Source organism: Terrapene carolina, unplaced genomic scaffold (genome assembly GCF_002925995.2).
Source record: "Terrapene carolina triunguis isolate 2854851 unplaced genomic scaffold, T_m_triunguis-2.0 Scaffold275, whole genome shotgun sequence".
Taxonomy (NCBI): domain Eukaryota; kingdom Metazoa; phylum Chordata; order Testudines; family Emydidae; genus Terrapene; species Terrapene triunguis.
In genome coordinates this window covers 791993-804601 of record NW_020664626.1, presented here as the reverse complement: position 1 = coordinate 804601, position 12609 = coordinate 791993, and the positions used below count along the sequence as shown (strand labels likewise).

Below are 12609 nucleotides of genomic sequence, written 5' to 3'. Positions count from 1 at the left end.
GCCTCTAGTGCAGCGAGGGGGGGGGGACTTGTGGGGCAACTGATTTCTGTTCTGCTTCATGCTTTTAAACTATTGATTCCCCAATGGGCTGTTGATGCTGGACACTGGTGCTGAGATCAATCCCACACTGATGATACCGGTTTATGGGAGATCAATGCCCTAGTTTGAGCTTGTGTCTCTGACCAATAAAAGCTATTACCTCGCCCACCTCATCGCTATAACATGTTGATGATGTGATTTGTCTCAAGGGGGGGAGGGGGCAGTATCTTGGGAACCCTTGCTCAAATGACTTCAGATTTGGGCCACTCATACTTGAGGTACTTACCAAGGCAATGTGACTCCGCATGTGGATTTTAGAGCATTCAGGAAAAAGTAGCTGTTAAACAGTGAGCTAGTCTCATCCCAAACTGTTCCGCCCCACTGTAACACAGGACCACATTTCGGCCCAGATCATGCAGACACTTATGCACGTGCCTAATTTTGCTACTGTGAGTAGCCCTACGGGATTACTCATGGCAGTAAAGTTAAGCATGTGCATGTTTGCAGGACCTTGTCTGGGAAGTGACAGTCCTAACAATACCAAAAACAGGAGTGTCGAGTGTGCATGGGGGCCGGGGAAGCAGGGGCACAATCCCCCGCCCCCCCAGTCAGCAAGGGCACAGATTGAACTCCTCTGGGGCAGGAGATGGGACTGCGGACAGGGGCGGAAGATGACAGCGGTGAGAAGAAGGAGGGAGAGCTGGAGACACAGCTCCTCCAGCCATGGGGAGTACAGAAAGTACCCCTCTAAAAGCGGCCAAATTTTTTATTCCTGTGTACACTGCTGGAAACTCATATCTTATTCAAACACATAGAAATTGAGAGAATAATGATTGACTTCCCATCAAAAGTTAAGTACCATATTCAGTATTGCTACTCTCATAATATTTGAGGTTTTCCTTAAATACACAGCTCCTGGAGGCAAGTGATTAGGGAAGAATCTCTGCTTTTTACTTTTTTTTTTTAAAGTGTTCCTCTAGCTCTCATAGTTACAGAGAACAGTTTGTAAATGTGACCCATATGCCGAATGCAAACAATAATACCACCTAGCTCTTATATAGCCCTTTTCATGAATAGATCTCAATAAAATCTCAATATTTTTATCTCACTAAAAATAGCCTAACTTAAAAAAAAAAAACCTCATGATTATTAATCCAAACTAATGCTTTATCTGGCCTTGACTTGTGATTTGTTAATGTTCTGGGTTGGCAACACTGTCTACACCAGGGGTCGGCAACCTTTCAGAAGTAGTGTGCCGAGTCTTCATTTATTCACTCTGATTTAAGGTTTCGCGTGCCAGTAATACATTTTAACGTTTTTAGAAGGTCTCTTTCTATAAGTCTATAATATAGAACTAAACTGTTGTTGTATGTAAAGTAAATAAGGTTTTTAAAATGTTTAAGAAGCTTCATTTAAAATTAAATTAAAATGCAGAGCCCCCGGACCGGTGGCCAGGACCCAGGCAGTGTGAGTGCCACTGAAAATCAGCTCGCGTGCCGCCTGTGGCACACGTGCCATAGGTTGCCTATCACTGGTCTACACCTAAAAATACTGCGTTTTCTTTAAATCTCATGGAAATTGGAAATAAAAAGCATAATGATTTAAATATATTTCATGCAGTCCCCTCGTTTATTGGTAATATACATCCAATCCATTTTGTAAAACATCCCAAATACACGCATGTTTTTGTGAGATAAGGTTTTGTAGTCAAACGTTGCTTCCAAGCTATTGAAACCGAAATTTGCAGTTGAAAAACCCCCAGGGGGCTGGAATGCGTGGAGTTGTCTAGGAAGACAGATCCTGAGCACGTTACTATTTTAGTACAAATCCCTGTAATTTATTAAATTTTCAATTGCATATGAGCTAACGGAAGCACGTGAGCTACTCCAACAACGCAACACCGGTAGCAATGAGGAAAGCGATCGTACTCTCACAGGATCCCTGGAAACTACAGAACAGGGGCTTCTGGGGCCAGGAAATGAGGTCTCTGAGCAAAGCGCGCTGGGTTGCACGTTGGGCCATGTGTTTCCGGGCTCGGGGATGGTGGTGCTGCTTGTGAGTGTGAGCCAGCTCTTCGCTTCAGCACTGTTGCATGTAAGTGAAACACAAGCGTGGCTGTCTGGCTGGTTTCAAGGGGTCTTAGTACTGCAGAGTACACTGGCCTAGATTATGTTGGCTGCCTACTGCGGGAAGTGCAATTCAGTGGCAATAACGATTTGAGCAGGGGTCTCAGTCTGCTTTTTCTGTTGGCCTGTGGGGGAGAGCAGGCTCCGGGAAGCAAGCTTGGTTTGAGTGAGAATGAGTGCATGAACAGAGCAGACTAGCAAGGACACTTTGCAACCAGCAGAATGTGCAGTGCAGAGACACTAATGAATGGGCCGGGATCCTGTGAACAGTTCCACACTGGCTTAGTTTTGCACATCTGAATAGTCCTATTGTGTATAGTGTCTGCCTAAAGTTAAAAACAAGTGTCTTTGCGAGACTGAGGGCTGTAGATTGTCCCTGCCCTACAATCTACGTTTACAATCTTCCTCTGTACAGTGTCGAGCACAAACTCCGAGTGGGGCTCTGCGCTCTACATGCCGGATAATGGGCATCATTAAGAAAGGGATAGATAATAAGACAGAAAATATCATATTGCCTCTATATAAATCCATGGTACGCTCACACCTTGACTACTACGTGCAGAGGTGGTCGCCCATCTTAAAAAAGATATATTGGAAAAGGTTCAGAAAAGGGCAACAAAAAATGATTGGGTATGGAATGGCTGCCATATGAGGAGAGATTAATAAGACTTTTCAGCTTGTAAAAGAGACAACTAACGGGGGTGGGGGGTTGATTAAAGTCTACAAAATCATGACTGGTGTGGAGAAAGTAAATAAGGAAGTGTTATGTACTTCTCATAACACAAGAACTAGGGGTCACCAAATGAAATTAATAAGTAGCAGGTTTAAAACAAACAAAAGGAAGTATTTCTTCACACAACGCACAGTCAACCTGTGGAACTCCTTGCCAGAGGATGTTGTGAAGGCCAAGACTATAACAGGGTTCAAAAAAGAACTAGATAAATTCATGGAGGATAGGTCCATCAATGGCTGTTAGCCAGGATGGGCAGGGATGGTGTCCCTAGCCTCTGTTTGCCAGAAGCTGGGAATGGGCGACAGGAGATGGATCACTCGATAATTGTTCTGTTCATTCCCTCTGGGGCACCTGGCATTGGCCACTGTCGGAAGACAGGACACTGGGCTAGATGGATATTTGGTCTGACCCAATATAGCCGTTCTAATAGAGCACAGGTTCAGACAAGCAGAGGGTGAACTGCAGGTTCCATGATCCATGCAGAGGGGTCTAGGAAGTGAAGGACTCTCCCTGCCTGCTGGTGCTTTCCTCCCCCCAAATACAGTGGACAGGAAGTGGAAGAGACTCCCAGTGCTCCCTGCCTCTGCACAATGAAGAAATGGGCTTCCCCAGGCTCTTTGGACTCAGTCCTGTACACTCATCTCCCTCTTCCACCCTCCACTAAGCTCTGTGGAGGGGTCCTGGGAAAACGAGATGCCTTCCTGCCCCAAACTGAGAAACAGAAGCCGCTGTGCTGCTGCTACTGATCAATGTCCTTTGGCAAGGCTTGAGGAAGAGTATGTATATATCTGAGCTCCCCCCATGGCAGGGCACAAGAATGATGTCATAAGAGTGGCCATACTGGGTCAGACCAATGGTCCATCTAGCCCAGTAGTATCCTGTCTTCCAACAGTGGCCAATGCCAGGTGCTTCAGAGGGAGTGAACAGAACAGGGAATCCTCAAGTCATCCATCCACGTCATCAGCTAGCACATGAGGCTGGAAAGCAAAGGCACTGCCCACAGTAGTGAGAGTGACCGTGCACAAAGGGTGCTCAAAAGCCCGCTGTAGAGTGAAAAAATCTTTCTGCTTGTCTCAGTGACAGTGATGGTAAGAGTTACTTGGGCCAATATAGAAGGTACATAGCCATCTCAGTGGTTACATGTGACAATAGAAGGTACACATTTTTGTATGTTAGGAATATGATTTTTTTTTTTTTTAAGCTGTGTGCGCCTTTAAAAACAACAAATGAGGGAGGAAATGGAAGTGTTTTTAATTGACTTTTTCATTAAAATATGATGTAAGAAGTGACTAAGATGATTAAACAGAAAAAGGAGGCAAACTCAATGCTGGTGCAAAGGGTTGGAGTAGAGGCATCTGCTGTTGCTAATAACTACACTGATTGCTCTTTAGGTTCAGTGAGTGGGAAATATGAGTGAATGGCAGAAGAAAAGTCCTTTAGAGTGGCAGACTTATGTGAACAAAGAAGTAAAAGTCACAGCTGCTGAGAAACATGAATACAAAGGATGGGTCTTAACAATTGACCCAGTTTCTGCAAAGTAAGTACAGAGCTGTTATTTGCTTATAACAAAGAGAACGGTGATCTGATATGGAAAGACTGAATCTGAAGCAAACTTGCTTGGAGCAGAAATGGCACACTGGAATTTGGTCCATAATTCTATATCTGTGCTAATTAGCAGGGCCAAGAGGAAGGGGATGCTAGGAGTCATAAGGATTGTTCATATGATTTCAAATGGTCATCTAATTTGAGAGACTAATAGTTTTGGGGAACAGATGGAACCCAGGAGCTTGGTTGCTCTTCATTCATGCCAATTTTGCTGTGCATTTTAAGCACTCTTAAAACATCATCACTGCTTCTGTGTAGTGCTGTGTTTTAAATCTAGAATGCATTTGGCCTTTGTCAGATCCAAGAGAAAGCCAAGGGGAAATATTCAGGGGAGCTTAACATCTTAAAAATACCAATCTATTTTCCTGTTAAGTATCACCTAAAGCCACAGTGCTATATTGTAATCCATAGGGTGAACTGATTTGCACCAATGCAGATCACAATTGGGGCTGTAGATAATTAAAAAAAATCAAACTTTATACTTAGTTTTTTGTATTTCACTCATCTTGGACAATGGAAGTAGATAGATCAGTTTATTTTCTGTTCTCATGGGCTAGCACAAGTGATTTTAGGCTGAAAACACTGCAAGGGGATGTTTATATCCAAGCAAAGTGTTTTAGCTAAAGAAAGAATGTACCAGAGGGGACAGGATGCATAAATTCAACATAAGGGCTCTGCATTATTATTTAGTTGGGAATTGAAAGTCTACTACTCTGTGTCTTTACGGTTCCTAGCAAAATGGGGCCCCATTCCTTGTTGGCCCTTGGGCATTAGTGTAATAAATGTGATTAATAATAATTAGGGCTGTCAAGGGATTAAAAAAAAAATCACGATTTTTTTTAATTGTGATTAATTGTGCGATTAAACAATAGAATACCATTTATTAAATATTTTGGATGCATTCTACATTTTCAAATATATTGATTTCAATTACAACACAGAATACAAAGTGTACAGTGCTCACTTTATATTTTTGATTACAAGTATTTGCACTGTAAAAAAAACCCCAAAAGAAATTGTATTTTTCAATTCACCCAATACAAGTACTGTAGTGTAATCTTTTTATCATGAAAGTTGAACTTACAAATGTAGAATTATGTACAAAAAAACAGCATTCAAAAACAAAACGATCTAAAATTTTAGAGTCTGCAAGTCCACTCAGTCCTACTTCTTGTTCAGCCAATTGCTCAGACAAACAAGTTTGTTTACATTTGCAGGAGATAATGCTACCCGCTTCTTGTTTACAAGGTCACCTGAAAGTGAGAACAGGCATTCTCATGGCACTGTTGTAGCCGGTATCGCAAGATATTTACATGCCAGATGTGCTAAAGATTCATATGTCCCTTCATGCTTCAACCACCATTCCAGGGGACATGCGTCCATGCTGATGACGGGTTCTGCTTGATAACAATCCAAAGCAGTGCGGACCGACACATGTTCATTTTCATGATCTGAGTCAGATGCCACCAGTAGAAGGTTCATTTTCTCTTTTGGTGGTTCAGGTTCTGTAGTTTCTGCATCGGAGTGTTGCTCTTTTAAGACTTCTGAAAGCATGCTCCACAACTCGTCCCCCTCAGATTTTGGAAGCCACTTCAGATTCTTAAATCTTGGGTCGAATGCTGTAGCTATCTTTAGAAATCTCACATTGGTACCTTCTTTGCATTTGGTGAAATCTGCAGTGAAAGAGTTCTTAAAATGAACAACATGTGCTGGGTCATCATCCGAGACTGCTATAACACGAAATATATGGCAGAATGCAGGTAAAACAGAGCAGGGGACATACAGTTCTCCCTCAAGGAGTTCAGTCACAAATTTAATTAATGCATTATTTTTTTAATGAGCATCATCAGCATGGAAGCATGTCCTCTGGAATGGTGGCTGAAGCATGAAGGGGCATACGAATATTTAGCATACCTGGCACGTAAATACCTTGCAATGCTAGCTACAAAAGTGCCATGCAAATGCCTGTTTCACTTTCTGGTGACATTGTAAATAAGAAGAGGGCAGCATTATCTCCTGTAAGTGTAAACAAACTTGTTTGTCTTTGCAATTGGCTGAACAAGAAGTAGGACTGAGTGGACTTGCAGGCTCTAAAATTTTACATCGTTTTGTTTTTGAGTGCAGTTATGTAACAAAAAAAAAATCTACATTTTTAAGTTGCATTTTCACGATAAAGAGATTGCACTACAATACATGTATGAGGTGAATTGAAAAGTACTATTTCTTTTGTTTATCATTTTTACAGTGCAAATATTTGTAATAAAAAATAATATACACTTTGATTTCAATTACAACACAGAATAGAATATATGAAAATGTAGAAAAACATCCAAAATATTTAATACATTTCCAACGGAATTCTATTGTTTAACAGTGCAATTAAAACTGTGATTAATTTTTTTTTGAGTGAATCACGTGAGTTAACTGTGATTGATCGACAGCCCTAATAATAGATGCTTATGTACATCTCCTAGGTTGTGTTTTGGGAGATAAGTTAAGAATGAGGTAGTCTGTGCTTGGAGACTAATCAGAGCAGACTCTTCATTTAGTCCCATTATGATCTTCTTGGGTACCTTAGTATTCAGAAGTTTTAAGAGCTTGCTCCATCATATCTAAAGCAGGCACCGCAGTGTGCCTGAGAACTGTCCCTTATAGAGATTTGTAAGGCTGCTAAATGGAGTTCTGGTCCTCTGAAAATATAAAGTACTACAAGTGATTAGGGTCTTTGCATCTTGGTGCAGCTTTGCACATGAGAACAAACATTCTTCCCCGTATCTTAGCTCTGCTTTATGCTGAACTAGAGCATGGGGTGCAAGGCTCTGAGTATGCATTGAGAAGGAATCAGAGCTGTGGGGGGGGCGATATCTGGCAGGAACATTTTGGGAAAGTACAGTGAGTAGCGCTTTAGCTCTTGCAGACTTGTAAGATGGGGTCTGAACGTCAGGTTTGAAACACTGAGTGTGCCTGGTGCTGAACTCAAGGCTGGGCTGGCATAGCCCTTGCTTCTCAGGGTAGATAAGTAGAGTTCCGTGCATTTAGCTTTGAATTTGTTCAGACAATGAATGATGGAGGCTGTCTACTCTGTATGAGACATTGGAGCCCACAATGTGTTGTGAAAGAGTAGAGAGCTGCTGCTTCACTGCTGTTGCTTAGCCCTGCCCTCTACTCACCAATGCTGTGTTTCCTGTGCCCACTGGTGACTGTCCTCCCCCTCAAGGTGGCTGCAATGCTGTGGTCTTACATCTGTATCATTTGTAAAGCAGTTTGGTATGAAAGGGGCTGTGGAAATTTAGGCTAGTTGGCTAATTGGGCCAGGCTAAATTGGGCATCTTCTAGGAAACTAACATAGTCAAATAATAGTGAATGGTGTGACAGTGCTAGCACAGAGTTCTCCTGACAGGTGGCTGGCAAAGAGGAAAAATAGCTTCTGCCCTTTTCCCCTGAGGTAGGAAAAAACTCCATTATTGTCTCCCTTCTCCACATAAACTTACTTGATATTTCTAAGACTAAATATTTTCTTCACTGCATTTGTTGTGGGACTCTTTAGAACAGGGGTCCCCAATGCGGTGCCTGCAGGCGCTGCGGCATCTAAGTGCGCCCGCGTACTGGCTGGCGGTCAAGCATCCGCCGAAATGCCGCCGAGAAGCAGCGTCATCCAGAGGTGGCGACGCCTCTGGATGACGCTGCTTCTCAGTGGCATTTTGGCAGCGACGCCTATTGACGTTGCCGCTTGTCAGCGGCATTTTGGCGCATGCTCGTCCGCCGCCACGGTCCTCCGTGGCTCGTCGTCTGGCGCCCACCAGACAAAAAAGGTTGGGGACCACTGCTCTAGAAGATCAGAGCTGGAAAGGCAGCACTCTGAGCCACTAGCCAACTGGCCCGGGGCCTGAGTCAGTTACAAAGATTTCCCCCCCAGCTGTTGGCCAGATTTGAGTTGAATAGATGTTTAAAACTTGTTTTTTAACAAGCAAGACCTAGATGCACAAAGGTACTTAAGTGCCTGCATCTGGGGTTTAGGTGCCTACGTCTGGGGTTTAGGTGCCTAAATCCCAGTTTTGGCTCCAATGCATTCCTCAAAACTCCCACCGAACCCCATAGGCACCTAAACTCGCTGCCTACATTTTCAGGGTAGAAGTTGGCTAGACACCTATGTTTCTGCCGCTGGGGATGTGCACAGTTGCCTCCCTCTAGGTGCCCAGATGCCAATCTCTGACCTAAGACCCAGAGCTATTCACAAACTGGGAAAAGATAAGCGGAAAAACACTTACGTCGTGGGCAGGGGCAACTCTGGTAGGTGTGCTCAGGGCCTGCCTACCAGGTCAGGTCTAACTCTCAATCTGGCTGGAGGAGGATATGGTGGTAGTGCCCCACCTGTAACTTTTAGTCCAGTGGTTAGAGCACTCAGCTGGGATGTGGGAGACCCAGGTTCAATTCCCCTCACTACCAGAGCGGGAGAAAGGTGGAAGCCCCCTGTTGAAATCCTTTGAGTGCTCCCCACTGAGCTACAGGATAGTCTGATGGGGTCCCCTCAGTCTCTCCCATTGAAGCTCCACTCTGGGTAAATAACGGAGCAGGGGGACTGGATCCAGGTCTCCCACCTCTCAGCTGAGTGCCCTAAGCACTGAACTATAGACTCTCACTCAGTGACTATTTATGTACATCTCCACCGTGGAAAGTTGCTGGGCCGGAGAGAGAGAATGATTCTGTAGTCCAGTGCGTAGGGCACCCACTTGGGAGGTGGGAGATGCAGGGTCCAACCCCCCTGCTCCAATCACTCTGTCATTAGTTATCCAGAGTGGAACTGCTTCAACAGGAGAGACATGGGTCTAGTCTACACTGCAGACTGATAATAGTATAACTGTCGCTCAGCGGTGCGAAAAATCCACACCCGAGTGACTGTAGTTACATCGACCCAGCCCCCGGTGTAGGCAGCACCATGACAGCAGGAGAGCTTCTCCCATCAACAGAGCTGCCACCTCTCGGGGAAGTGGATTGACTATGCTGACGGGAGAGGGCTCTCCCATCTTCATCGAAGTGCTAGAGGCACAGCTCCATCGGCGCAGCTGCATGATGCAGTGTTTTAAGTGTAGACCTGCCCTGAAGGTGCCCTACATCAGACTATCCCATAGCCCAGTGCTATGAGCGCTCTCCTGAGCGGGGGGAGTCCCCTGTTGAAATCCTTTCTCCCCCTCAGGCACAGAGAGAGGAGTTGAACCTAGGGCTCCCCCATCACAGGTTAGTGCTCTACCCCGGGACTAAAAGTTGCAAGGTGGGCGGCAGCAGCACCACTTCCTCCTCCTCTGGCTGTTTGGCGTGGAGTGAGGCAGGCACTGAACTCATCCCCGCAGGCGCCTAAGCTGCCAGACACTAGGAAACAGGTTCCCATCTATGGATTGCTAAGCAGAGACTTAGGTCATGTCTATGCCATAGTGGCACAACTACTGTGCTGCTGCTGTAGCACCATAGCATAGACGCTTCTCACATCGACAGGGGTTTTTTATGTCAGTGTAGTTAATCCCCCTCTCCAAGAGGCAGTAGCTAGCTCGACAAGTGTAGACCAAGCCTTAGGCACCTCTTCTTGAGAGCGGAACAGGGCTTAGCACACACCTCTCTGGTCAGCATCTCCCATTGGCTAGCTTAGGTGGGGAGCTGCCTAGCATGCTGGCTTTTGTGGCTTCCATTCTGAGTCATCTCTGTCTCCCCCTTGATGGTATAGGGACCCGAGGTGTCTGACTCAGGCTTTGTGGATCGCAGCATTGTTTCCATGATTTTTTTTTTCTAGGTGCCTAAAAGATATATCTGTGATGCTCAGCATTGCAGTGCTCAGGCTACGTCTACACTACAGCTTATGTCAGCATAACGTATGTTGCTCAAGGGAGTGAATAAATCACCTCCCTGAGTGACACAAGTTACCGCGCCAGAAGTGCCAGTGTGGACTGCGCTATGTCAGTGAGAGAGCTTCTCCTGCCGACACAGCTACTGCCACTTGCGGGGGCTGTAGTAGTTAAGCCAATGGGAGAGCTCTCTCCCGTCGGCTTAGAGCAGCTACATTAGAGAGCTTACAGCGGTGCGTCTGCATCTGTGCCGCTGTAAACTCTCTAGTATAGCTGTGCCCTCAATCACTTTGTGGTTCCCACCCTAAATTCCTTCCCAATGCAATCACTCAGGCCATGTCTACACTGCACTTTGTCATTAAAACTTTTGTTGCTCAGGGATGTAAAAAAAATATTCCCCCTGGACGACAAAAGCTTTAACGACTAAATGTGCCTGTGTGGACAGCATTTTCTTGGCGGGAGCTGCTCTCCTATCGACGAAGCTACCGCCTCTCGTTCGGGATGGTTTTGTCACCAGGAGAGCTCTCTCCTGGTGACAGAGTAGCTACACTGCACACCTTACAACAGCATGCCATTGTAAGGTGTGCAGTATAGACATAGCTTCAGGCTTTATCTCTACTGTCCACAGTGATGTCCTCTCCTTGCACTGCCAGTCACCAAGGGAATCTTCCAGAGGAAATGAAACCTGATTTTTCCAATGTACAAACAAACAGCCCTCCTCTCCCATTCTTTTTTTTTCCCCACCAAAAAGCATTCTGGCACTGTTATATAATAAACAAGCAAAAAAGGCAGAATCTCTCCTCTGCAAGCACGTTAATGGTGGTGAATTTATCTCATGTATTTACATGGTAATTAAAGTGTGGAATTCTATGTTCTGGCCTTCAACATGCAAGATGCTAAATAGACTAGGTTATAATATTCCTGGGCACTCAGGAACCCTGTGTCAAGTTTGCACTTCCAGTGTGTCTGTGTGTGTGTGTGTATATATATATATATATATATATAGCCAAGATTTTCAAAAACAGGTGTCTGAAATTTGCCTGATTATGTGGCATGATTTTTAAAGTGACTTCTAATGAGAACTCCTGAGCTCTCAAATTTTGGAAATCTGGCTAGGTATTTACTAACGTAATTCTAAGCACCCATTTTTGAGCAACACGGCCTAGATTTCTCACTGTCTTTTTCTAGTTAATGATTTATCATTCAATATACGTCCTCTTTCCTGGCAGTGTTGCCCTAGTGAAGCTCATGGAGGATGGAAAAGTATGTGTCTCAGTCATCCTGGGTCACGCTGTACAGAAAGTTGAAATAGTGAATGAAGGGGATGATGAAACGAAGGAGCAGCTTGCTCACTTATTCATGCCAGAAGAGAGCAAAGCTTATGGCCACGAAGAACTGGAGAAGAGGAAGAACAGCCTGAAGACTTGGCTGGAGACCAATCACATCCCTGTAACAGAACAAGGCGAGTCACAAAGAACACTGTGTGTGGCAGGTGTATTAACTATCGACCCACCATATGGGCCAGAAGACTGCAGCAGCTCCAATGAAATTATTCTATCTCGAGTCCAGAGCTTGATACAAGGCCATCTTGCAACGCAGTAGTAATGGACAAGTTGACAAACGCTTCTCATCTAAAACGCTTCTATTTCAAACAGGGGAAGTGTTCTTTTTCCCTTAAATTAAGAATTGTTCTATACTATTGGTTGACTTGATTTTCCACTCTCACGTGTGAGGGTGAGTGGTACTGTTGTGCGTTAGCCACTCTGGCTTATTCTGTATGTGAGGGAACAGATGGTGGATCAGTCGTACAGCTGAAAGCAGGAAGCATTTGTACTACCTAATATTTTGTATAAAAAAACGTTATTTGGTATGAATGACATTTTATTCTATGGAATCCTAATTCTTTATCTAACACTGTCTCATATGAAAGATTGAGTTGATGAATCTTGTCTTCCTGGCTGTGTCCCTCCCCTCTGTGTCCGCCTTTAATTGCCTCTCCTCCTACCTGTGGGTGACAAAGATTGGTGGAGTGGTAAATACTGAGGAGGACAGGACAGTCATATGGCACAATCTAGATACAGCCACATGCAAAATTATACATTTAGGGACATGGAATGCAGGCTCTCCCTACAGAAAGCAGAGCCTCTGAAAAAGATTTAGGGGTCATAGTGCAAAAGCAACCCAAGGTGAGCTCTGAGGGCAGTTCTGTGGCAAAGAGGGCTAATGTGATCCTTGGATGTATAAATGGGGGAGTAGAAGGAGGGAGATGATT

General features: G+C 44.6%; 1 protein-coding gene across 1 annotated transcript; it reads left to right on the top strand.

Moving 5' to 3' along the window:
- Positions 1 to 2051: 2051 nt before the first annotated feature.
- Positions 2052 to 12188, top strand: GEMIN6 (gem nuclear organelle associated protein 6). The gene is made up of 3 exons (XM_024213984.2): positions 2052 to 2133; positions 4290 to 4435; positions 11567 to 12188. Exons 2-3 carry the CDS (start codon positions 4308 to 4310, stop codon positions 11937 to 11939), a joined length of 501 nt encoding a protein of 166 aa, XP_024069752.1. The 5' UTR covers positions 2052 to 2133; positions 4290 to 4307; the 3' UTR covers positions 11940 to 12188.
- Positions 12189 to 12609: the final 421 nt, after the last annotated feature.